This window comes from Lissotriton helveticus, chromosome 1_1 (assembly GCF_964261635.1).
Source record: "Lissotriton helveticus chromosome 1_1, aLisHel1.1, whole genome shotgun sequence".
In the NCBI taxonomy this organism is placed as follows: domain Eukaryota; kingdom Metazoa; phylum Chordata; class Amphibia; order Caudata; family Salamandridae; genus Lissotriton; species Lissotriton helveticus.
The window spans coordinates 1279003300-1279030097 of NC_136057.1; the positions used below are offsets into that span (position 1 = coordinate 1279003300).

General features: G+C 47.0%; 1 protein-coding gene across 1 annotated transcript in view; it reads left to right on the forward strand.

The window, feature by feature from the left end:
* LOC144822764 (uncharacterized) overlaps window positions 1-25795 on the forward strand; it is a 156683-nt gene extending 130888 nt beyond the window's left edge. The window contains exons 7-8 of the mRNA XM_078680634.1: window positions 21244-21354; window positions 22005-25795. Coding sequence (XP_078536760.1) covers window positions 21244-21354; window positions 22005-22762 — 869 coding nt within the window. The 3' untranslated portion in view covers window positions 22763-25795. The remainder of the gene's footprint in view (window positions 1-21243; window positions 21355-22004) is intronic.
* Window positions 25796-26798: the final 1003 nt, after the last annotated feature.

Sequence of the window (26798 nt, forward strand, 5' to 3'; positions counted from 1 at the left end):
CCCCTCATTTGTTTGGTTTGGAGCACCACAAGTCAACACACCATAGATTGGCCAAGGTGTCTGTGAGTTCCATAAGGTAATAGGACTGACCCATTTGCGAGAGATGAACCCCATCATCCCTCAACAAATGCAGCATATCATTGTTAAAATGCTCATGTGCAATGACCGTGATGCCCATTGCCGCATAGTACGATTTCAAAGCCCTGTTAACTTTCTTGTGAGCCCTTTCCACCGCCGCATGAACCCTGGCTCCTTTCCACTGGCTCCTTTCCACTGGCTCCTGTACAAAAATTCCGTCCACACTACCCGGGTCCCCTCCCATCTGTCCTTGATCACCGCCAAATCCAGTTTCATTTGCTTGATTAAAGCTAGTCCAGACCATTCAACCAGATGATTTTCTCCTAAGTGCAGGATCAGCAAGTCTGGAGTACCCCATGCCTCAGCCATTTTGTTTAAAACCGGGAACAACTCCCCCCATTTCATCCCCCCTAAACCTTTCCAAATCACCTCATGGTCATTACCATACAAGCCCAGACCTCTCCCACACAGCTGCTGTTCAGCAAAGTTCGCCGCCCATTTCACTATTGAATGGCCGACAATCCAGGTCCTCTTTTTCCGAGGAAAATCCGCCACTCGAACTGTGATGGAAAAAGTAACATTAACTAAACGGAAACCCTCTTCTGTGTAACTTATTTTTTTTTTTAACATTTACAACCTAACATATTTAAATCAACAATTGGATTTCCATCGCCCGATTCGCTGCAACTCCTCTTTCCCCCAACCCAACCTCGCTGCTTCGGTAGCTGCACCGATTCTGAAAGAATGCGTCCCAAAACTGTGCGGGTTTTCCCCCACCAACACCAAAGCCTTTCTTAAAACCGCTAAAAATTGGAAACAAGTCAATTGTGTTTTATTCTTATGGCAAAATATCCCGCCCTCTTGAAACACAGCAGACTCAACAAAGGACTCCCACTCCCCCACCGGACAACAACCCCCAACCCCGTTCCTGCCAAGTCGCACCAACATCCCTCTCCCTTTCTGGTCTGTCTTTGACTGCCTCAATGCAATTTGTAACACTCCATTACCCAGAATTTCAATGTCAGATGACTGGATCCCCGCTTGATTTCGCAACCCCAATAATTCTGATATTCGAAATGCACCAAAGAACAACCATATCATACATAACTTGAATCGAGACCATTCCCAATCATCATAACAGCAGGCGGGCAGAACGCCCAAAAATTTTTGTAACAATGCAAATGTAATGGGATTTCTCAACTTTTTCGCCTGCCCAACAGACCTCCCAAAACCCTTTAACATTTTTTGTAAACGGAAACCCATTCGAACCTCACACCCCAAAAACAGTTGACTATAAAACGAAATTCCTGCCAACTTGCCTGAAATGGTCGATGGCGACAAACCTTTGTCTATCAAATATAATACAAAATCCCACATAAATTTTTCATTTTGCACCGCTGTACCGTTCCTGCCGAGCTGTGCAGCATATCCCAAAAAACCAGACCATGCCAGCTGATAACTGCGTCGCGTGGAACCTGCTAATGACTGTTCAACAAACTCTGCCATTCTCAGTTCCCCAGGTCCCACATGCTCGACGGAATCGGTGTCCTGCATCGGTCCGCTCCAGGTGCCAAGTCCCGAAACCTCTGCCACTGACAACGAGACAAAGCGTCGGCAATTGAATTGTTGACACCAGGAATGTGTTGAGCTCTAAAAACAATATTCAACTGCAGAACACGCAACATGAAAGCCCGCAACAATTGCAGCACCTTTACATCCTTTGCCCGCTGCCCATTAACCAGACAAACCACTGCCATGTTATCGATATGAAACAACACGCAGCGGTCCCTGAACTCCTCTCCCCAAACCTGCAGCGCCACTAACAGGGGGAAAAATTCCAAAAAAGCGATGCTGCGACCTTGTTGCAACCACCGTGCCGGCCATCGCTCCGCGCACCACCTTCCTTCCCAAAACAAGCCGAATCCTAAGGCCCCGGCCGCATCCGAGAATATTTGCACTGGCCAGACAGTGTCTTCCGTCACAAAATTGACGGACACACCATTGAACTCTTCCAAAAATCGCAACCATATGCTCAAATCCTCCTTAATTTTCATTGTCAAACGGATGTGATGGTGGGGCAAGAAAGCCCCAGCCATAGCAAAGCCCAGACGCCTACAGAATGTCCTGCCTGCCCTGACAACTCTACATGCAAAATTCAAGTATCCCAGAAGCCTCTGGACTTGCCGCAACTGCACTTTTTTGGCTCCCAACACCTCCTGAAGGAAAAGCCTGATCTCCTGCACTTTCTCTCGAGGCAAACGGGCCACCATGTTTTGTGTATCTATTTCTATACCCAAAAAAGTCAACATGGACGTTGGACCTTCCGTTTTGTCTTCAGCCAAAGGCACACCAAACTCCCTGGCCACAGCCTGAAAATATGCCAAAACTTTAGCACACTGCTTCGTATCCGCTTTGCCCACAAACAAAAAATCGTCCAAGTAGTGACATACAGCCACGTGTTTCGAACGCTGCACTACACACCACTCCAGAAATGTACTAAAGGTTTCGAACAGTGAGCAAGAGATAGCCCAGCCCATGGGTAACACACGGTCCACGTAATACTCTCCTTCGAAATACATGCCCAGCAACCCAAAATCCGCCGGATGAATAGGCAAAAGGCGGAAGGCAGCTTGAATGTCACATTTAGCAAGGTCAGCTCCCACCCCTGCCTTACGTACCAATTCCAAAGCGTCGTCTACTGACGAATATGACACTGCTGAATCAGAGGTGGAGATGAAGTCGTTCACTGACTGCCCTTCCGGCCAAGACAAATGATGTATCAGGCGAAACTCACCTTGCGCTTTCGTTGGGATAACGCCAAGGGGCAACACAATTAAGTTTGGCAAAGGGCAAACCGCGAAAGGGCCAACTATTCTGCCTAAATCCAATTCCTTCTGCAACTTCACCCTCACCACCGAAGCCAACTCCTTTGCGGACCTGAGATTATCAGCCCATCGCAAGACTCTGGGGCCTTGGTAGCCAATCCTAAAGCCGAGCCGAAACCCCCAAAACAACTTGGCCGCTCCTTCCAAATCCGGATACCTTTCCAAAGAACTCAACATGGCCTGCAACCTAATTGGGGTAGGCGCCTTTTGGCATAAGAGGCGGCACTGATCCTCTCCCCCCCCTCTGACCTCTACCATGTTCTCCAGGGTGCTGGTTAGGAAAGCACTGAAAGATGGCATGTCTGCCCCCGCACTGAGAGCATTCATGCTTGAATTTACAATACTGGCGCACACAGGAACCTCTATTAAAGCTCCAACATGCTCCAGTTGTGGGCAACTGACCCCGTCCAACACCACCTGCCCCCATCGTGGCGGGACGCTGAGAAAAGGGCCGGTAAGGAATCGGCAACCCACTTGCTGTATGGATCGTGTTAGCAGAAGAATGACCCGACAACCACTGTAACCACAACTCCTGGTCAACCTCCCCCCATGGCTTATCGTGAAATAAACTCATTCTCGCCCGAAACTCCTCGTCGTAGTTCAACCACGCATATCCCCCCGCCTGCAAATGCGCCCTTCTAATGACATCTATGTATTTAAACAGCGAAACCGCCCTCTCAGGGTAACGTTCGCAATACACACTGGCATAAATAAGGAACGCCGCTGTCCAATTTTCTATCGTTTTCGGCACTTTGGGACGACGAGACAATTCAGCTTCCTCCTCTTTAGACCCCTCCCTTGCCTGTAAATCCCTATGAAGTAGACGGAAAACATCCACGTAATCATGGTCCCAAATACGCTGCCTAGTTCTGCTTGACAAATGTATGCCCAACGGCATCGACACCCCCATATAAGGCAGTTTCGTACCGCTTAATCTCGGAGTCTCACTCTGTCCTGAACTAGTAACCAATGAACTTGGGCTCCCTCCCCTTTCATTATCCGTCCTCCCCCCTTGCCCTGCCGTTGACTGTAGACTTTCACCATGTTTTGACCCCACACCGTCACCCCCCACCACCCTTTCCTGCCCACCCTCTGCAGGCGCCACACCTGTATCACCTGCCAACGGCCATGTCCAAGCTGCCCACCAGTCTGTCTTACCTGCTGGTAACTGCGCAGCCCGTTGACGAAAGTCTTCCAGACCATCACGCTGATGATGTCCGCTCTGATTCCCACGTGCCGGTGAGAGAACCGCTCCAGAACTCTGAAACACACTGGCAGGAGTTACTCGTCTCGCCCCCCTCCCAGCCCCCACCCTACCATCATGAGACAATCCACCTCTTGAATAATACTCATTTTCTTTATCGAATTCACCATCATCACCTTCAAACTGTTTTCATTTTCCGACATAGCAAAACTTGTACCTGGCCTAGTGCCAGACGCCAAGTGAGGAAACCTACTGTGAACCTCTGACTCAGGCCTTCGTGAAAAGCGCCCAGTCGCAGGTAGGAAATCCGCACCAGATCCGCTTCTTGAACTAACCCCTCCCCTAATCACGGTACTCTGCGGCGCCGTCTGAGAGAAAAAGCACTGCTCATCCGTTACCAAACCAGCAGCCTCCGTAAGGTACTCGCCGCTCGAGCGAGGACCCATTCCATACTTACCCGATACCCGCGAAGCTGAGGTGCCAGCCCTTTTTGACACTGGCAACTCTGTGTGCTCCACCCACACCCATTGACCTTGCGAAATCGCAGACCCCACGTTAAAAGCTACCTCAGGACGCCCAGGCGGGGGCCTGTCGTCTGGAAACAATGCAGTGGCATCCTTCATCTGCCTGCCCCCACCCCTGCCACCCGCGTCCCCCCACCTCCCGCTCCTGAGCTGCCTAACTCGAGGCTTCCACATCAAACCCCTCATCAGTTGCTCATCCTGTGAAAAATGAGAATCATATGTTACATCTACATTAACATCCTCATCAATAAATGGCTTCGGGGGGCCTCTAGGCTGAGGGACAATAATGTCCTGGCAGTCCATAAACTCATCCTGCTGGGGTTGCTCCTCGACATCTGGTGCACCGCCCCTGCCATCGTCGCCTTCTTCAACTCCTGACAGACCATATTCATCGGACTCACTATCGCTGGAATAGTCCACTAAAATCTGTCTCTGCCTGTCAGCATCTAGGTCTGGTGCTATATCAAGTCTCTTGCCGCTCACCGGCGGGCCGACTGACCTCATGTGCGTGCCTGTCAAAACCTTCATGCCGGGTCGTGACCAAGCCCCTCCGGTCTCCTGTGACGCAGTGGCCATCTGCTCCTCAAAAGCCCTGACAGCCTCTCCCTCAGCCAGCTGAACATGTGACACACGCGTGTCAAAAACACCACCAGCGCTGCCGCCGCGCTTGCCAGCCCGTCGTCTGGCCGGTGTAGTAACTAAATTACGGCCCCCTTGTAACGCACTTGGGGCCGATGACGAGCGCAGGGGTGGCAGTTTCTTACCCCGACCTCCTCTGCTCGCTGAGCGTGCTCTCCTGGCTCTCGCTGCCGGCACCTTCGCGCCACCTTCCTCCTCAGGAAAATTACCGGGAACAGGCCGACAGGCGGCCACAGCTCTCGACACTCCTTCCGCTGCTAAGCGACGCGGACGCTTAACAGCCACTGAGGTATCCACCACGGCGCCGGGCCTCAGCAAATCACTTCGCCCCACAGCCATCAATGCTCTAACTGCCTCTAAGGCAATATCCTCCGCCGCCATTCTTCAATTACTGACAGGAAAATCGTCAGAAAACAGCTCACAGAACCAGTGACCGCGCTGACTCCGACACTCTGACACTGATACAAACGCTGACAGAAATCGCCTCAGCTGATCCTGTCAAGCACGACACCACCGCTCCTCTCACTCGCTCTGAGTGACGTCAAACCCTCCCACCCCTCCCTTCACTTGGACCTAGCCCCTCCCACCACCCAATCAGGCCGCGTGAGGTCGTCCCTCGCGCGAAATACCCCAGGGGAACATTGGCTTTGCCAAGTGCCCCTGGGGGCCCAATATATAAAAGGAAGTGAGTGACAGTGCGTTCTTTTATAGCAGCATACAGTTAATAAAAATACTATAATTTTTTTTAGAAAGAATTCATTATAAGTCCATAGACTTCCTATACTTAACTGATTTTAAGAATTCTAGTATAAAAGTATACAATCGCCATACAGTAATTGTAAATACATCATAGCTGGCCTAACCTGACAAAAATTAAATTTTTTTTAAAAGAGGGACCAAATAGCGTTTGCGGGGGAATTCGTACAATTTACATAAAAACATAAAATGCAGCATGTCCTGCGGAGACTTTTCGTCGCAGCCGCAGGGAGCTGCCTCTTTGTTAAAAACTGAATATTTTGGCCTTACAAGCAAATGATGAAACAAGTTCATCCGAAACCTGGTTAATAAAAATTTCTCGTGCGTGGACAAAGTACCCAAAAGATAAGGCTCAGTATTTGGTGTTGTTTTTAACATAATGTATGTCCGAACGCTAGGTTTCTGTACCTCTTTAGCTTCCCTTGTCAATTTTCTTTTTTAGGAGGAAAGCCATTTTTATTGCCTCCACATCCTCCTTGTTGATACAATCAGGGTTATCAAATTACTCACCCCGCCCTAGACTTACCAGGCCTTACCTAATATAGTTCAGCCACGGTACTGCAGATGAATTATCCACTGACAGGCAGTCTTTTCAAATCATGTGGGTCAGGGGAATATCAGGGTTTAACCACGTTTTTAACCAGCAGGTCAGAGGGCGCAGGGAGAATGCATCACTGACATACTGGATCCCCAGTTCCTCATGAGCAGCTAGGTTTGATGTTCCTCGTGGGAGACACAATAAGCGTTTCAGAAAAACATTCTCCACAATTTGTAAACAGTCTCCGCGACATACCCCCATATTTCGCTGCCGTAAGTTGCGGTAGCCACTGATTTGGCCTTGTATACTTGCAACATTGCGCCAGTAGGCTTTTTCCCCAATTTGGATGCGAAATAAAAAATTGCTGCATTCACCCTAGCAACGTCCCCTTTCTTTTTCAGAACATGAGGGCCCCATTTCAGCTTGTTATCGAAAAGGACTCCAAGATACGAGAACGTGCTAGTGAGGGGAATTTTAGCATCTCCCACTTTAAATTGAAAGTTCTTTTTTGGTGACTGCCCTACCTGCATAATATATGATTTGGAGTTATTTATTGTTAAATCCCTGTCTGTCATAAAAGCATCAAAGGCAGTTAAAAGTGTTTGTAGACCCCTTTCTGTCCTGGATATGAGGAGCGCATCGTCCGCATATAGCAGGACCGGGATTCCCCGGCGTCCCACTCTGGGAGAATCAGCTCCCACCTCCCTCAAGACGCTATCTAAGTCATTAATATAAAAATTAAACAAAAAGGGAGCCAAAATACATCCTTGACGGACTCCCTTTTTCATATTAAAATCCTTTGTCACACTCATGTCCTGGGAAAACCTAACGTTTGCTCTGGTGGACCTATGTATAACTTCTACAAAATTTACAATACCGCATTCAACCCCCTTTGCCCTCATGGACTGCCAAAGCTTCTTCCTGTTCACACAGTCAAAAGCTGAGGACAAGTCCATGAAGGCAAGGTGAATAGTCCCCTGGTGTGTCACTGTGTACTTACTTAATATCAAAACAAATTGAGGAACTGGGCAGTGGTAGATCGCCCCCTGCAGAACCCATACTGAGTGTCGGACATGATCTTATTGTCCTCTGCCCACAATGTGAGCCTTTGCAGGAGAACCCTCCCCACTACTTTCACCATAGAATCTATAAGTGATATGGGTCTGTAACAGTGCGGACTGCTTTTGTCCCCTTTTTAGGTCTCGCGTCAACGAAAGACCTTATGTCGCCCGTTTGCGGGAATGTAGACAGGAGATATGCACGCGCTTTCCCTCGGCGGATTTCACCTCGTGGGCGCGCACGTGCACATCTCCTGTTCAACATTCAGCAGCCTCTCGCCTCTCTCATTCACGCGCGCGCACACACACACAGCCACACTCACGCATGCGCACACACATTCCCACGCACACACTCAACCCCTCCTCCCCCCACCCCACATGCAGGGCTTACATACACACTTAAACGCGCACACACCCTCCCAACCCCACTCACCGGGCACACGCAGGGCTTCCATCACTGGGGGCATGTCATCCGGCATCATGTCAGGAGGGGGTGGCTACGTGTCCAGCCCCGGTCGCCGATACCAGCCCGGCAGGAGCGTGAGGCTCTGACGTAGCACGGTGGGTAGGGGCTTCTGGCGCGCGCAGCATTGTATATGGAGGAGGCGGCTTCCGTGCGCGTGAGCTTCTCTGTAGAAAGCCGCTGGTAAGTTTCGTTTTTGCTACCAGATTTGTCCTGTCTCTTGTTTTATTTCATACATGGAACACAGTGTCTCCTGCACAAACTCCCCGCTGATTGACGGCCCTTGTGTGACAGCAGATGACGAGGGAGGAATGTGGGGCTGTCCCCGGCGCTTCCTCCCCGGGAGATCCACAGGCACAGCCCCCAGTTATTGCCTCCACGCTGCGCACCCTTGTGCGTTTTCTCCTTTGTGTAAATTTGGACGTAGAGGGGTCGCTGCCTGTTTCCTCTGCCGAGGGGCTGAGATTAAAATATCAGGTTGTGTTTCACTGACGGCTTCTGCGGCCATAAACCAGGAAGGGAGGAAACGGCAAGGTCGGGCGAGCCTCAGCTGCAGGCGCGTTAAACAGCGGGGCCGTGTTTCCGACGAGGCAAATCATTGGGTCAACGCTTCTGCTGCAGACATCTCACCCCGGTTCACACACAGTACGGGGAGAGGAGGGGTAGAGCACTCATTTGCCAAATAAGTGTAACCGAGAGTCCCGGGTTCCAGTCTCAGTAAGAAAGCTTGGCGGGTTAATATCCCTGCTGCGGAGAGCTAGCTGTGCCCAGGGGGTCAAGGGTGCCACTCTCTGTATGTGAAGTGGGTGAGTTAACATCCCTGCTTTACATCTTTCTTTTCTGCAGGCCACGTGCTCCCACCCATTACAGCTCGACAGGAAATGCCCTTGTTATTTACTGTGCTGTGCGTACACTGATCAAAAGGTTAGAATTTAGCAATGACTGCTCCAAGGGTTAATGCACACCACACTCTGCAGGTGTTTGTGAGTCTGCGCGCTACAGGTCACATGTCCCTTTCTGTTGTGATTGCTTAGCACTATAATGCCTCTGATGCATGTGTGTTTGTGTATACCAGATTCAGGGCACCGCTTCTAATCCAATCCCATTAAAACGTCTCTGTGCGTTTTGCCCCTTTGCAGAAATGTGTGTATATGGTAACATACCATTGGTTTCATCACATTGACTCGTTGTCTGGATCCAACTATCACTGAAATGTGTGAGCGTTCACTGTAGGTAGACGTGTAAAGCTTCTTGTCACAGGGCAGGCGTTATGCTTGGTAGACAAAAGGGGTGCTCCTGGCATGGCCAACGAAGCCCTGTATCTATGCTTCAGGTGGCAGTGTTGTTTCTTGCTCTGTACCTAGTTTAAGTTAACCCCTGCCATCCAATTCCATATTTCCCAACTTGCCGTGGCTTGTTTATTTATTCTTCCCCTCACCGCCCCTCCCCTCAATTGTGCTTAACTTCATAAGGCATTAAATCAGTTGAAAAATGCTTTTTTAATTAACTTTAGTCATTAGCGCGGAGCTCGCTTCAGTGACACCACGCTATACAATGCAATAGTTGTTTCTTTTGGTATTGTAAATAACAATGCCTTTTAAATTTTTTTTAAAGCATTGCCTTTTAAAATGCCAATAGCTCCAAAACTCACAGTTGCGAGACCTATTGCATTGTAAATGCTTGTTTAAAAATGGGGACTATAGTAGAAGTCGCCCATGACTGTGGGCAGCCATGTTGTGCCGCAGCGTTGAAAACGGACTCCAGTATTGGCGCCCAAAAGGAGGGGTCAGACTTAAAAAGATCTGGGGGATCCCACCGGGACCAGGGGCTTTACCAGCTGTTAAGCCTACAATTCCTTCCAATATTTCACCCCTCCCAAACTTAACTTCTGCAACATTGAGGCCGGATGCCAGCCTATCATTCTGTTCAGAGGGACAGGCATACATCTGCTCAAAATGAGCCTCCCATTCCTCCTTCGATATATAACATTCAAGGCCTCCTCCTGCCTCCTGATCAAAGAATGGTTTATTTAGTACACGCCAGAACTTTGAGCTATTCTTAAGGGTTTCAGGGTCCAATAGCCCCCCCCCCCAAGCCTCATCCCTTAAGGCTCCCTTACGTGTAGCTAACGCTACTTTGTAATCCCTACGACACACGATGACATCAGCTTGCACTCTGGGGATGATGGCTAGGACTTCCCTAGGACAGATTGGTCAATTTGAGAGGTCCACCCCTTAAGGCACATACTAGCCTCGAGCTGCCTACTTATTGGCATGCTCTTCTCTTTTGTTTCCACATAGCCACTTATGGTCATTTTGGGAGAGTTCACACAACTGTGTACGTTAGCAGAATGTTGTAAACCACCACCGAGACTACAGACACATTTTGGTCCTTTTTGGCCCTTTTTTGGCGGCCCAATACGATTCTGGACACACTTTGTTTAATTTAGCAAGATCCCCCGTCTAATTAGGACTTTCAGGTCAGTGCTCAAGAGGTTTTTCCATTTTAGCGTTTGAAGCCATTCATAATAAGGTTCATCAACGTGGGGGTCTGTGACTACAGCGTAGGATTAGTATACAAATATACAGATTATAAAACCTTTTGACATAAGTACTAATTCATTTACCGTGAGACACTACATATTGTTGTACAAGATTTTTGGGGATACCTTATATGGCATCTGGTACGTCTTATGAAGATGTATTTATGGGCAGTAGCCTTCGTAATGTGTGACAATTATACACATTATTTGTCCTGTTTCATTTGACCTATTCCACAGATTCATTAAAAGCCTCTACTATATAAAATCTCCTTCTTGCTGTAATCCCCAGCTCATTATGTCAAGTTCTGCTGGTTTTTCTTGCATACTTTTTCGGGTAAAGAAGGCTGCTCTTGTTTCTTTGACGAATAGCATGTTTGTCTGTGAAAACCTCAGAGTGAGCTGTTTGTCACCATGGAGACATGGATGTTGTCCACTGACATGAACATGGTACACGCACGCCTTATAATTCACCTTCTTTCTCATAAGCTTTTTACTTGGATTTTGGATCTGGGGAGTGGATCCCCCTCATATATTCACAATATCATGCACTAGGTGATTGGCTTCTATAAGGTGGTGTCCTTTATCAAGATCCACTTTGATTTTATCTTGCACTTATGGGTTGATGGTGTTAGTCACACTTGGTATCGTCCAGTTTAGGGCATAATCTCTGTTTTTATTGAAATACATATTATTTGTATGGTTCTAAATATTTTTAAATATCATTAAATTGTTTGCAGCCTTGAAAAAGCCCAAAGGACAAAACTCGTGTCGGTTGCCAGTGTTTTGAATAGTATGTGAAGAAGATAGTAATGAGAAAATAAAGAGAGAAGAAAATATGACATAAGACTTCCTTTGATTACTGATGTGTTACTGCCTTTGTAATATAATGGACTGCATTTGTGTTATCGGCATATGTGTATACACTACTGGTGTGTCTTATCTGATAAATATAAATAATTGGATTTATGCCCTGCAGGATCACCCCATGTTTCACCTTTAACATGCTCTGACGGTGCACAGAACCCACTTGCATTATCCTAATAGAGGGAGTGGCACCCAGACATTGCCGCTGGCCAGTTAGGTCACTCTGGAAGCATGGGGCAAAGACACAAAGGTGTTGGGATGGGGTCGGAGGATCACCAGGGAATAACTGCTCTGGAAAGGTATCTGGCTGCGGGAGTTCACGAAATTGCATGGAATTGAACCATTGGATACCAACGGTATCTCCAAACTGGGTGATATACTGGAACAGGGGGACTTCATGCCCTTTTCCTTGCCGCAAAGGAATTCGATATACACCGGACATGATTTTTAAAATATGCACAATTGAGGCATGCCTTTTGGGCCGAAGGGTTAGAAGGGCAGAGTTACCCATTAGAGGGTTGAATATTAATGGATGAATTGGACAGGGGTGCAATCTCTGCCAGTAATAGAACAATCAATAATAATATGCCAGACTTCCTTGACGGGTTACGTGAGAGATTGCAAAGGGATGTGGGAGACCTTGAGTATGTGGACTGGGAGGCAGCATTGATGAACCTGTGTGAAGTAGCTACCCAGTCGCGCCTCCACCTGATACAGTTCAAAATCCTTCATTGGGTTTACTATGATCGCCAAAAGCTGCACAGTATTGGGAAGGCACATGCTCCGAACTGCACTGTGAAAATGCTATAGGGACTTTTATTCACACGATCTGGGAGTGTCCTCACATAAACCCCTACTGGACAGCAATTGCTGCCGCTTGGATTACAGTTTGTTTTGCTGGGGACCCCAAGCAATTTAGATGTCCCTCTTTTCAAATTGCTCTTTAGTTTGTTGGACCTGATGGTGGCCAAGAGAGACGTGGCCAACTACTGGAGTGCGCCAGAACTACCCTCCATACAAAAATGGCAGAGGGGAATGAACCTCTACATGGCGACAAAACTGTGTCATGAACTGATACAGGCTGTCCTCGCAAGTTTTACAAGGTATGGGGGTAGTGGAGGACGTACTATGGGATGAGTTCACTGGAGGGAGACTTTTAAGGTGACATCAAGCCAGACTCGCGGTCAGGAGTGATTGCTATGAGACTGTTCTGCATTGATGGAGCATTGTCTACTGTGCATTGTTTAATATTTACGATGTGCCTGTGTGTCCTAAGACATATGTTAAGCCCCTATTGCAGCATTGTACAAAAATGTCAGCCTTATATTGAAACTAATGTATGTGGCAAGTGAATATATTGCCGTTGTTGGTTTATGTACCTATATAAAACCTAAAAAATAAAAATATATAAAAAAAACTATTACTTTTGAACGAGTCTCGGAGGGCATTAGGTATCAGCTTATCACAATGGACAGCTCCATGCGCTTCAAACTGCATCCTGGACAATTCCACTTTTAGGGACACTTCTACATTTCTAGGGGGATCATCAAAGTGTCCATCCCACTGCTCAGATACTACATCTGCAACTTCAGTGATGGTGGTTCCTCAACCCTTTTAGCAGTATCAGGGCCCCAGACCTGCTGTGGCTACCTTATGGCAGGTCGTGAGCCTCCACCCAGCACAGTTTGGTTAGACACTTTTTCTGGAGAATCTGTTGTGTCCTCTTCTCTGCACGTGAACATTGATGTTGCAGCAAGCTTGGATAAAGAAAGAAGAAGCAAAACATACTTATTCTAGTCAGAGTTTACAAGCTTTGTGGGAGGTGGATCTATTTATTTATTTATTTATTTTCGTAATTTGTATTGCGCGACAAATACCCAGAGGTGTCTCGGCGCATTTAAAGCTTCATGGGGCAAGGGCCAGCTGATGGAGTCATTGATCAAATAACCAGGTTTTCAAGGATCTGCGAAAGGCATGAGAGTGGGACAGGTTTTGATAGCTATGGGTAGAGAGTTCCAGAGTCTGGGAGTTGCCACCAGAAAACGTCTGTCTCCCCAGGTAGAGGTTCTAGGAGAGTATATTGTCCCAGAAGACTGGAAATCTTGTTGCACTTCAACTAAGATGGTGTTGATTAACCACAATTACAAACTGATCCATTTCAAATTCCTCAATAGGCTAGACAGTTCTTCCATTATTCTCCACAGGATTGATTATTAATGACCTGTAGTAAATGTGGAAGCACCTCTGCTGGCGTCTTCCACATAGCATCAACTTATTGAGGGATGGTTATGAGAATTATTGGAGACATACTGGGGAGCCCCATGGACTTGCCCCATAACGGCCAGGTGATTGGTTGCAGTACTTATCCTTCCCGCTAAAAGTTGTCTGTTGCAGGTCTGGATAAGGGAGCCTCTAACAAAGCTTTAAGCCTAGCTGCAAGACGTAGCCACTTGCGAGATTATGGCCCTGACTTTGCTCTAATGCAGCCTTTTTTTTTTATAAATCTTTTAATTAAACATCAAGGTACATTGTCACAATGATTAATGGGTAGGGTACAGCCGGTTACAAAAGAAAAAGCATATGATTACAATAGCATAAATCAGTGGAAATCACGGGGAGGGTGGATCGTCGCTGTCCAAATCATGGGGGGGAATACAAATGCCCCAACGATATGCATTCCAAGGGGCCCATATCTTAGACCATTTCCGGGGGCATCTCCAGGCCACATAGACTGTCTTTTCTCGTAACATACTCCAATCAAGGTCTCTTTCCCAATCAGTAACAGTGGGTGCATGGGTGGCCCCCCAAAGCTGTGCTATATTTCTCTTGGCGATCATGCAAGCGAGAGTGACCCATTGTTTTGCGTGTGTGGTGAGGTCAGTTGGTTCCCAGACGTTAAGAAGGCACCTGGGTGCTGCTGGTTTTATTTCGACCCCCAGTGTTTCGCTCATGACTGCATGGACTGCACGGCAGTATTCTTGGATTGAGCCACAGTGCCAGAGAATGTGCATGAATGTGCCTGTCTGGGTGCATCCCCGTCTACACGAGTCGTCTGCCAGCCCACCCATGTGTACTAATTGGGGTCCAGTCATATTCACCCTGTGAAGGATTTTAAGTTGTACTAGGCAAAGCCGTGCCGGGATAGCAACAGTCCTGGGGCAGGAGACTGCCGTCTGCCAGTCCTCATCGTCTAGTTCAAACCCATCCCTAGTCCATTTCTCACGCAGTGCCAGTAGGGGGTCGCCTATATTATTAATCAGCTTACGATAGGTAAGGGAGATGGCCTTCTCAGGTAGGTGTCCGTCCAGCAGTATGTCCTCTAATGGGGAGATTTCCGGGGGAGTGACGTCACAGGGTAGCGTTGTCAGTTGCGCGTGACGGACTTGAAGGTAGTGAAAGCACTCCGAGTTTGCGAGGGAGTATTGGCTTTGTAGCGTGGCAAAGGGTTTCAGGCCCTCAGAATTCCACAGGTCACTGATGTGGGAGATACCGATTAGGTCCCACTTGTCGAAGCCCTTAAAGTTTCGCAAGTCTCCTAGTTTTTGCGAGTCCCATAATGGAGTGGGGAAGAGTCAATTTATTGCTCCAGACGAGGGATTTAGTTGCTGGGTGCCAAATTTTAACTGTGTGTTGTGTAGGGCCGGTCAGTAGGTACCTGTCCGGTTTGGAGTGTAGTGCACAGGTAAAAGACCCGTTTGAGAGGAGCCAACTGTCCATATTTAAACCCGGATCGTCTTGACGGCCGTATGATTAATAGCCGTAAGGTGTGCAGCCCAATAGTACCTCTTAATATCAGGTAGCCCAATACCGCCTTCATACCAACCGAGCTTAAGTTTTTGCATGGCAATGCGCGGTCGTCAGCCCCACAGAAGGTCTCGCTGGAGCCCCTCGATCTCTTTAAAATACGTGTTTGGGACAGGATCAGCAGAGTTTTGCAGGGCATAGAGAAAGTGGAGTAGGGACATCATTTTAAAAAAGGGCCTCCTTGCCCAATAGGGAGAGCGGGAGTGTCTTCCAATGTGTGATGTCACTTCTGAGTCTCAGCAGGGGGGGGGGGCAAGTCTGACCAGTGGGTTGAGAGAGATATATATGCCCAGGTACTTGAAGCCGTCCAAGGCTATGGGTATGGGACAGTTCCGGGGTAACGGAGGAGGATCCCCGTGTAGAACATAGAGGAGAGATTTCTGCCAGTTCACGCAGAATCCGGAATACCTGCCGAAAGTGGCTAGGATATCAAAGACTGCGATTAGGGATCTCTTGGGGGCCGTGAGGTATAGGAGAATATCATCCGCGTATAGCGAGATGCGGTCTTCCCAGTCCGCCGACCATCGCATCCCTCGGATCATTACGTCCTTATGGATCCATGCAGCAAGGGGTTCGAGGGCCAGGGCGAATAGTAACAGGGAGAGGGGGCACCGCTGACGGGTTCCCCGGCTGAGCTGGAATGTCTCGGATTTTCTGTTATTGACAACTACTTGTGCCATTGGCCCACTATACAGCAAACGCACCCATCGACAGAAACCCGGGCCGAATCCCATTTTCCCAAGTACTGCGAAGAGATAAGACCACTCAAGTGTGTCAAATGCCATAGTGGCATCTAAGGAGGCTATGACTGCATCCTCACGTATAGTAGGAGCCCTACCAAGCACTCCATGTAATCTGTGCATATTTGGGGCTGTGTTCTTTCGTGGCATAAAGCATGATTGATCAGCTTGCACTAAGTCCCCGATTACTTTAACCAGCCTGTTGGTGAGTATTTTAGCTAGGATTTTGGGTTCTGTGTTCAGAAGGGATATGGGGCGGTAGGAGGCACATTCTGTTTTTGGCTTTCTGTCTTGTGGATTGGGACTATAGTGGCGATTCTCTGGTCGAGGGGCAGCGCTCCCTTTTTGAGACTGTCTTCATACATGAGTTTCAGATAATGGGCTAATTTGTCAGGCGGAGCTTGTACAGTTCAATTGGGATTCCATTTGGGCCAAGGGCCTTGCCCGGGTGAAGTGTTCGTATTGCCAATGCAATTTCGTCCGTGGTGAGGGCGCTGTCAATGAATGTTCGGTCAGTTTCAGAGCGCGTTGGAAGGGCGATATCTCTGATTAGGTCCGCGGAGTCCGATTCTGTGTAGGACGCAACCGAGCTGTAGACTGAGTGAAAGTATGCTGCAAAGCGGTCGACTATGGATTGGGGGTCCGAGATAGGGGATCCGTCAGTGTCTCTCAGTTCTGGGACGAGTCTACTGGTGTGTTCTTTTTTTTTTTTCAAGCCAGGCAATTAATCTCCCGGCTTTGTCTCCCCACTCATAGATACTGCCCAGCCTGCCTTGCCCCATTAGCTTTGCACGGTCGGTGGCTAGAGCCCGATATTCGTCTTGATACAAACGAAGTGAGTGCAGAGCTTCCGGGGTGGTGTCAGTGTTTATTTCTTGTTCGAGGCAGTGGATCACTTGCTCGGCCTCTGAGATGGCTTTAAGCCTGTTTTTGGATCCTTCTATCAGAGAGAGGGCTTGGCCCCCGAATCACGGTTTTGAAGGCCTCAAGGCCTCCCACAACGTCTGGGGGGATGCTACGGTACCTTAATTTTCCAGGAAGTATTCGTCTATGGATTTGGAGAGGTCTTTATGGATTTTTGGGTTTTTGAGGTGCCAGGGATTAATAGGTGCAATACGTCCCACTTGTGTGTGGTCAAGAACAATGTGGATCCATAGGGGGGAATAATCGGATATACCTCTGGCCAGATGTCGGATCTCATGAATAGTAGTGACTCGTGAAGCCGGGACAATTATGTAGTGAAGGCATGAAAGGCTGTTGTGGGCCCCTGAGTGGAAGGTGTACTGAATCTTGTCTGGGTTGTGAGTTCTCCAACCATCCACCAAACCCATCGCATCCAAAAACCTAGGAAAGGAGTGAGCGGCCTGGGGTAATGTGCGAGGAGGTTGCCTGTGGAGCAAGCCCGACAGAACTGAGTTAAAGTCGCCGCCGAATACTAAGTGCCCCTCAGGCAGTGCTAGCAAAATGGCGCTGAGGTCTGTGAAGGTTACGGCTGTAGCCCTGGCGGGGCATATATGGACATGAAAGTAAAAGTTACGCCCTCCCAGGTGCCCGTGATCCCTGCGTATCCCCCACTATCATCTAGATAAGTGGATGCAACAGATAAGGGGAACGATTTCCTCTGCAGCACGCCCGACCCTCTAGATCTGAAGCCCGCATGTGCCACCATTTGGTATCCATATCTGTGCATTGCCTTGCATACATTCCCGATAAAGTGAGTTTCTTGGAGCAATACAATGTCTAGCTAGAATCTCTTGATATGCTGTAGTACCACCTTTCTTTTGATTATGTCCCCCAACCCGTTAACATTCCAACTCAGGACTTTGAGTTCCTTGTTCCGCTGTGTCCCAATGTATTCGTGCATGCGGTGTGAAAGGTTACAATGTGAACAAAAGCTGTACCATCGAGATAGAACAAAATACAATAAACAGAAAAAGACAACCCTTCCCAACAACCCCCCACCCTGCTTCCCTGCACTCTGGGCTCGGAACTGCCCATTTATAAAAATGCAGAGTGCCTGTCGTCCAACAATGTATCTAAAAGAAGAAAATGGGAGGAGGCCTTAATGCCCCATATGTCCTCCCCTCCCACCTTTGTGGATTCTAGGTGCATAATGACATTAACATATCCTAAAAAAGAACATTAGCTACAAAAGTAAGCGTGTGCGCAGTTCAGCGTTATCAAATGTCAGAGTCCTGTGGGTGAGATCATGACCAAAAAGTAAAAGGGAGGCCTGGAACTACCAAAGATAGGCTGAACAAAGGATACTTGCGCTTCAATGGACATAAGGTCTTCACTCCGATGAAGCTTTCAGGGTGTCCAGCCAGTCAGATGCGGCCTCTGGCAAGTCAAAATATCTAGTTTTTCCATCAACTTCCACACGCAAACGGGCAGGGAAGAGCATGGCGTATTTGAGACCCTTTTCCCGCAATCATCTCTTAACATCCAAGAAGGAGTGTCGGCGCATCTGCACTGCTCGGGTGAAGTCGGGAAAGAAGGTGATTTCAGAGTTGTCCAGCTGAACCGGCGGGCGACCCTGGCTGCCTGACGAATGCTGTCACTATCTCCATAGTTCAGCAATCTAGCCAGGATCGGGCGAGGCGGGCAACCAGGCTTTGGACGGCCCCCCGGGACCCTGTGCGCTCTCTCGACCACAAACAACATGGACAGACCCTTAGGCTGCAGTTTCGTCGCAATCAGGTTTTCGATAAACATGTCGACGGCAGGCCCTTCCGCATTCCCTGGCATCCCGAGGACGCGGATGTTGTTGCGTCGTAAGCACCCCTCATAGTCATCCAGCTTATCTTTAGCGAATCTCCGGAACGTCTGGAGCTCCCTTACGTCGGTCTGCAATTGCGATGTGTCTTCCACTAGACTGGCGGTGGTGAGTTCCAGCTGTTTAACCTTTTCTCAATTTTGGTGAGGGACGCCCTGATCAGCGTCACCTCAGATGAGAGGGCATCGATGGAAGTGTGAACCTCGGTTATTGCCGCCAGAAGGTCTTTCATTGTAGGCTCAGGGGGGTCTTGGTCTGTACCGCCAGGCTGCTTGTCACTAGACTCTTTCCTGTCAGGCAGGGCGGACTTCGGACAGGTGTAACGATCCAACCTGCTCTGTTGAGAGGCACTAAGAGCCCCTCGCGTTGGACATGCTGAGGGATGAATTTTCACACAGGGCAAAGAAGAAAAGCACTGGCTGGCAAGTGTGTGCGGCAAGAGCTACACAGAAGTTAGCGCAGGGCAATGGTTGAAAAGTCACTCCGGGGTGGGCGCCAAGCGTGCTGGGCACGATCTATCCGGTATCGGGCTCCCCTATATTACCTCTCATTGCAGCACTCTTCTCTGTGCGTGTCGCGATGACCCCTCCAACCACAGGAGGCAGGTCAGGCATGGGCGGCCCGAGAGGCCGTTGTTAGAAATGTATGAGGAACATGGGGCCCCGTCGTCACCCGCAGCGCAGGCCCAGTGTTGCTATTAAGGGGAATGGGCCAGAGGAGGCAATGCCAGAGGGAGTCAGCGTGCTCACCTCAGTGCAGGCAGCCTCGGGGGTTCCAACGCACCTCGCTACAAGCCGCAGCCTCAGGCGGGGGGGGGGCGAAGGTCCGCAAGGCCACCGAACTACACGCCACAAAGTCTGCCTCCCAGGCTTCACCCACACTCAGGCCGGCATCAGAGCGGCCTCCCGGTCAGAAGCCCCATCTTATTGTCGGCAGCGATCACACTCGGCTCTGGCTGCGCAGCGAAGGGGGCGGGGGTCTCCCACGGCACGCTGCGGCCCCGGGCAAATCCGCTGCCGCGCCGCAAGGCCCAGCCCCATGCAACCAACAGTTGCACCAATGCCACAGGCTCAATGGTCAAGGCCCATCTCAGGCCCTACAGTCTAGGGCTCGAGTGTTGGCCGCTAGACAGGCAGGAACGCGGCCGCTGGATGGTGCACCAGGGATGAGGGAGGGGGCACGCCGGCACCCACAGTACTTCAGGCGGCAAGATTAACGACTCGAGGTCCCGGCTTTTCCAGCGTGGTAGGCACCGGGACGGCGATGCGGATAAGTCAGGCCCCCGACGTCCGATCTCGCCCCAGGTTGCAGTGTTGGGCACCGATCACTTTCCGGTGTGGAAATCTGCACTCGCAATCAGGATAAGTGTGGCGGATTATTGGGGTAGGAGCAGCGGGCTACAGAGAGACCCTAGCAAGATGCCATCTCGGTCTGCCACATAGCCACGCCCCCCTCAAATGCAGCCTTGGCAATCTAGACCCCCAAGACATTTGAGGCTCTCTCAGGAACTACTATTTTTAGTTTTTTTAGTTTTATATAGCGCAAACTCAACTCGAAGGTATCAGAGCGTTTTACATGAGCACCAGTTGCATTACAGACAGACAAATTCATTTTGTTAGGCACGTGGAGATTACGTAATTTTCCCAGAAGCAGAAGGATGTTCAGCGTCCCTGCCGAGACTTGAACCCGGTTTCCCAGCTTCGGGGTTGACCGCTGGAGCCATTAGGCCACATGCCCCCCCTCCATGATCAAGTAGTTCTACATGGTTGTTCCTGATAAGAGGGATGTAACGGTACCTGTGTTCTGTTACAAGTTGGCCAAGTATGTTGTTTTTACATTGAAAATTCTAAATAAAATTTACAAAATGTGTTCTCAGGATTTTCAATATTGCAGCCCAAAAGCAAAGGGTTAAGCAAGAAAAAGGTATTCTGCCTGCTGTTGGGAATAGCTGACGGCCTGACACATTTGTCTATTGCAGTGGGTACCATGTGAGGGGTGCAACATTCAAGGTATGAGCCGGGTCTAAAATCACCTGCATACAGTGGAGATATAAAACTCCTTGGACACATATGTTGTTAAGACCACATGTATAGTGTCATGATTCAAAATGCGTCTACTGAGAACTTCAATCGAACCCTTTCAATGCTTTTTCCACAGAGGACTATTATATGCAGGGCAAATGTCTTTTATCTCAAGTTAGCCTATGACGCAAATATTGCTCCATTGCAAATGGGTTTAAAAGAGGCAAATAACACCCTCCATTGGAAATGTATAATATGATTACTGTATTCAGCATTGAGGAGGTGGTGGGTAGGGAATTCTACACCCCCTGCAATAGCTTTATTCTTACAGGAGTGTTTTCTTCCTTATAGAAGATGATGATATCTCACAAGTCCTATCGTTCATCGTTAAAGAAGATGCAATGACCCACACCATTGATCACCAGACCTCAAAGACGAGAAGCTATAACAATACTTTCACTGGTGAGTAGGAAGAGTTCCTAAGGGGAGAATCTCTGTAAAATAATATCCAAGCAAGTTTCACACTATTCTCAGAAACCAGTACCTACTATTTGTGTGTGTGCTTGAAGTTCTAGAAAGGAAGGAGCAGATATTCAAATAGCAATGTTTGCATGACCCTAAGTATTCTTTTTAACATACGAATTCAGAGTCTTTTGCATCACTATCTAGAGCTGACACTTTTTTATTCACTCTGGTGATACACATTGAAATGGCATTGATGTTGATAAATGAGGTATCATTATCACTATGAAAGCACTCTAAGCCAGCTGGCACTGTAGGGAGAAATATTAAGTTTAACTATTCATTGAAATTGTTGACAAGTAAAATAAGATTTAAATCAAATAGGTTTACATTAAGGTAAAATGCTGCACTAGAGAAATGGTAATACATTTAGTCATGCATGCCACCAGCAAGAAGCACTTTTCTGGTGTAGAATTGTTTTCTCATGTCACTAGTGCCTTTTCAATATTGCGATATCCATGTCTGAAGTTAACATGTATAATTAAAAAGTTGATTGTTGTATTATATTTGTGTTAATAGAATGGTGAGTATTTAACACTCACATTGGTTTTCTTCTTTTAAGGTGTAACATGTGTTTCCTTCTATTTAAGGTGTAAATAAACCTGTAAACTCAGATAAACAACAAGCAAGCTACTGTGAACGTTCCTACTCCCATCAAGAATCTGAAGCAAGCTATGGCCCAAAACCAGATTTGAGTAATCCGAACAGAAACTACACAGAAGGAAAAGGGTACACTTACCCTGACTATGGTGGCATCTTTAATCCATGGCCAAATATTGTTAAACACGAGTACAGTCAAGGAGCACCCGAACCACATACCTCTAGTGCATACGAGAATAATTTCATTGCTTCCGCAACTTCAAGCCTGCACCTAAAAATACAGCCTGAAGTAAAAAGTTGTGTATGTAGCCAATGTGGAACTTCTTTTGAACATCTATCAGATCCGAGTGCACCTCATCTATTAACCACTAGAAAGCAACTGAATACATGTACTGAATGTGAAAATAAGTGTAAACAGGCAACTAACCAGCAAAAAGTCACAGCAAAAGAAAAATTCTTTGTATGTAATGAATGTGGGAAAAGCTTCAAAACTGCCCCTACACTCAAGAGACATCACCGGATACATACAGGCGAGAAACCTTTTGTCTGCAGTGAATGTGGAAGGTGTTTCCGAAGGTCCGAAGCGCTAGTGATACACCAGCGAGTACATACTGGTGAGAAACCATATGTATGTGTTCAATGTGGAAAGCATTTTAGACAGATGCCACACCTCATCAAACATCAAAGAATGCATATGGGGAAAAAAGTCACTCTGAAAAAGCCTACAGTGGGGAAGAAAACCACGTAAAGTTAATTATTCAGTAAAAAGGATGCAAGTACTGGAGCTCAGGTGAAGAGATCGAGCTAAATGCACAGTGAGGAGAAACACACCGCCCCAAAGTGCTGTGGAAATTTAAATTAGCTCTCTTTGGATTTTTTCCATTAGAATGTCATGAATTTAAACTCTAAATAAACATGCTATTCTGATGACCTCGTCAAATTTTGGATCAGTTTTCACTGATTCAACCGGAAAGGATAAAAAAGCTTCCCTGACCATCGTAATTGACATGGACCATGAATGCTGATACAGCTAATAACTACAGAAAAATGTAGCTGCATGAAAAGACTGAGGTGTGAAGACAGTAAGGCCTTTGGGAGGAGTAAATACACAGATTACGCCATCAACAAATGTAAGCAGTCCATTCACAAAGCATACGCATGATCCCACCCAGAACACATTAAGGAAAAACAAGCCCAGGGAGCTCCTCATCATACTACCAAAATTGTTTTGAAACTGACCGAACTACAGTTAATGCCATGTTGAAACTGCACAAGTTGGGGGAACATTCCATTGCACTTTGTTTTAGAATGTACTAATAAAGCAAAGAATGAAACAGGAAAGTTTCTGCCCAAAACCACGGACATATAAATGAGAATATAGAAACTATAGGAAACGTGATTGGTGCATATTGCTTCACACTATATATGTTGAGTAAAGTGAGTCTCTGGTTCAGCTCTACAAGTTTTGTTTTCACACCTACAGGTGACACAAATAAACTTAGTCCAATGTACCAGCGCTGAATGTGAAAGGCAGATTATTATAGCCCCGCATATCCCACCCAAATAAATAAATGAGGTGGTGTCAATGCTTGTGGATTACTAACTGGGAACAGTGGTAATCCAAACAAACGTTCGTTAAGGATTTAAAACTCTCAAGATCACGAGAAAAGGTATATGTTTTTCAACATTTGTATTTTAAAATAGTTATTTTAAAATGCTGGGATCTAGTGCACATAATATTGATAACATCACAGAAGATAATAAAAAGCAGCTAATCATTTTAATAACAGTGAAAACGGGGACAAATCGTAACGTCACAATTTATAACCCTCATTGTGCTATCTCTAAGCGCTATGCTAGTTTTAGAAAAGGAATAAATAATAAGCCTAAATTTCAGAGGTGGTGCACATATCTGGACAGCAGGGTTTGTTGTCTGTTTGGAATAACTTGTCAGCTATTTCGAGCACAAGGCTAAGAGCTAAGAGGTTGTGTCTAGAAGAGAACACAATCCTGGAACCAGTTTGTGAAGGCAGAATGGAATGCTTCCCGGTGCCTCAGGGAGTCTTGCTGGAGGCTTCTTTGGTTAAGGTGGAATCTGGTGCTGTGCGTTTGCGACCTGGGTGAAGATTCTCTCCTAAGTAAGTGGTCAAGTGGTAGTCCTTATATGTTGTATCGTATCAAAGATGGAATATGCAATGTCACCTTAGGAATGTTTTGACATAATTATATACATCAGTGGATGTACTAATAAGGTAAAAATACATCAATATAGACTACATTATTTGGGTTCTATATTTTTATATGAGCTTAAAAAAGGAACCTGTCCCAGACTGATGTCGCACTGGTGGGGTTTGTTGGTGTCTATATCTGAATGGTTTGATGCTTTCGCAGTTCTTGGAAAGACATCTGCGTCAAAGACAGACAAGTTGATGATTCTGCATGATTTGACAAAAAATGGCAGCCTCCATTGTCAAATATGGCAAACTCCATGGCCTAAAATGGTGACCTCCATTACCTAGGATTTATTTGAGGACCAAGGGAAACGAATCTAGAAAGGCTAATTAAAATGGAGACTAGAGCTCAAATTTAACCAAGTGATTAAAATAATAGAATTATGTAGGGGAACAGTCATAAGATTTATGACATTGCTGAAATAAATTCTAAACTTAATAGTCACTAAATTATCCCTGAATGTGTTTTTGATTAGCCTTGCTTATCAAGCATAGTCAGTATACACTTACAGAATACAAGAACATGCCAGAAACATATATTTGATGAAATATCAATTCATCACTTGTTACATATTCAATAACACATGTCTTCAAACTGAAATAGCTCCAGTTGGATTAGATAAAACAGGTCCTCGATTTGAACAGAGCAGAGAAACCACATCAGTTTCCAATGTTGCTGGAGCAGACGGAGGACAGACATCCTTGCTGTCAATGGAATTCAATGAAGAAGAGCTATCTTGTGGGCTTATTCTGGCTAGAGCATGTTTTGGCACTGCTGGTGAATTAGTAGTTGGTGATTTTGATGACCCATCAGCTTTTTCCTGCTTCAGGATGGGAAAGTGCAGTGCAACAGGGTAATAGGTTGTACTAACCTGCTGCACTGCACTTTGAAACAGCTCCTTTGCTTGTAGATTGACAAAAGCCAAGTGCTCAAATGACAAAAGCCAAGTGCTCACAAGTAGTTGCTCCAAAACTAGAATGCCACCTCTGTGGTACTGCTTCTCTTTAGATAATTGTATTATTGCATGTTGCTTTTAAAAAAAAAGTTGTTGAGCAACAGGGCACCCAAGTCAATAGGAAATCCGGTATTTGACCTCTCTTTACCTCTCAGATGAAAACTAAGATCTTTGCCGGAAAAGAAAATAAGTTTTCTTGCCGCTTGAGGTTAAAATACCTGTTTTGGGATTTAGGTTTTAACAAGCTCTTTTTAATTTGCCAATGTACATAGACTATCAAATCTATTTTTGTACCAAGGCACACTTTCAAAACAATCTTTTTCACAAGGAAAACTAAAATAATAACACAATGTTTTTATTTCTTTTTGTACAGTTAGCATGTGGGCGTTATAAAACATGAACCATTGCCTAGAAGCATATGTATGTATCTTGAAGCCATTAGGCATTACATTAAAATCACTGAGTCAAATCGAAACTACCTTTCTGAATATAGTCATATTGAAAATACTATTCTGAACCATTTCAGGTAAATTATTACCGCTAATGTATTCTTTCCAATGCTCATAGCTCTGGACAGTAAAAGTTTCAACAAAATGTGCGGTGTAAGTTTTATGTTTATTTCTGTGCAAGGTCTTGTAGTGTGCCTATTGCTTATAATTGTACATTTCTCAGAATTCAATGATTATGTGAATTTCATATAAACCACAATTATGAAATCAGTACATTTCTTTTTAATGTAAAACATGTAAACATTAACCTTCATTTTCAAAGGTAGCATAAACAGACTAATTAATCCGTAATTTGTTGTACAGTATCAAAGTCCCATGGGCCTCAAAAGGAATCGGGAGGAATCGTATAATTCATTTAAACTTTCAATATATATGCCAATTGTAATGTATCAGTGGGTCCCATAACTTAATAAGGCACCCTTTTGCATGCTATGCACTCGGGCACAGGATAACCCTTAATGTTGGCAGCTCAGAGATTTTGTCGAGCTCTGTGGTATGAGAGATACAGTTGAACTTCTTGAAACATGGTTTGTGGAACTGTTTTTTCAGTGACGTACTGTAGACAGCGGCGGTGCGTCCATTGGGGCGTTGGGGCGTTGCCCTCCCAATGCGCACCGCCGCCATCCGGAACCGCCGCTGTGTGCTTAAATCACACATTCTGCATGCAGTTTCTGGCCGGCCGGTCACTGGGCCGGACCAGAAACCATCAGGAAAAGGGGGGGGGGCTGTGCAGACGCGCTAGTGGGCGTGTCCTCTTCCGGACAGGTCATTTTCCTGCCCGGCGGGGACATGCGCACTAGCCCCCCCCCTTGGTAAACCGGGGGTTGCCTCATGCCGCAGCCCCCAGCCACCTAATGGGGCGGGAAATTTGGCTGCTCCAGCCAATCCTGAGCTGGAGTCAGTCGACCCCCCCTGCCTGATGACGTCACTTCCTCCTTAGTCACTCTCAGCCCCCACCCGCCGCAGCCATTGCCACACACAGTGCTGCCCCTTCTAACGTGGTGTGCGTGCTCCTGTCCTGGCTGATGGTAACTCTTCCTGGAATCCTGCCTTGCTGATAGTAACTCTTCCTGGAATCCGGCCTTGTG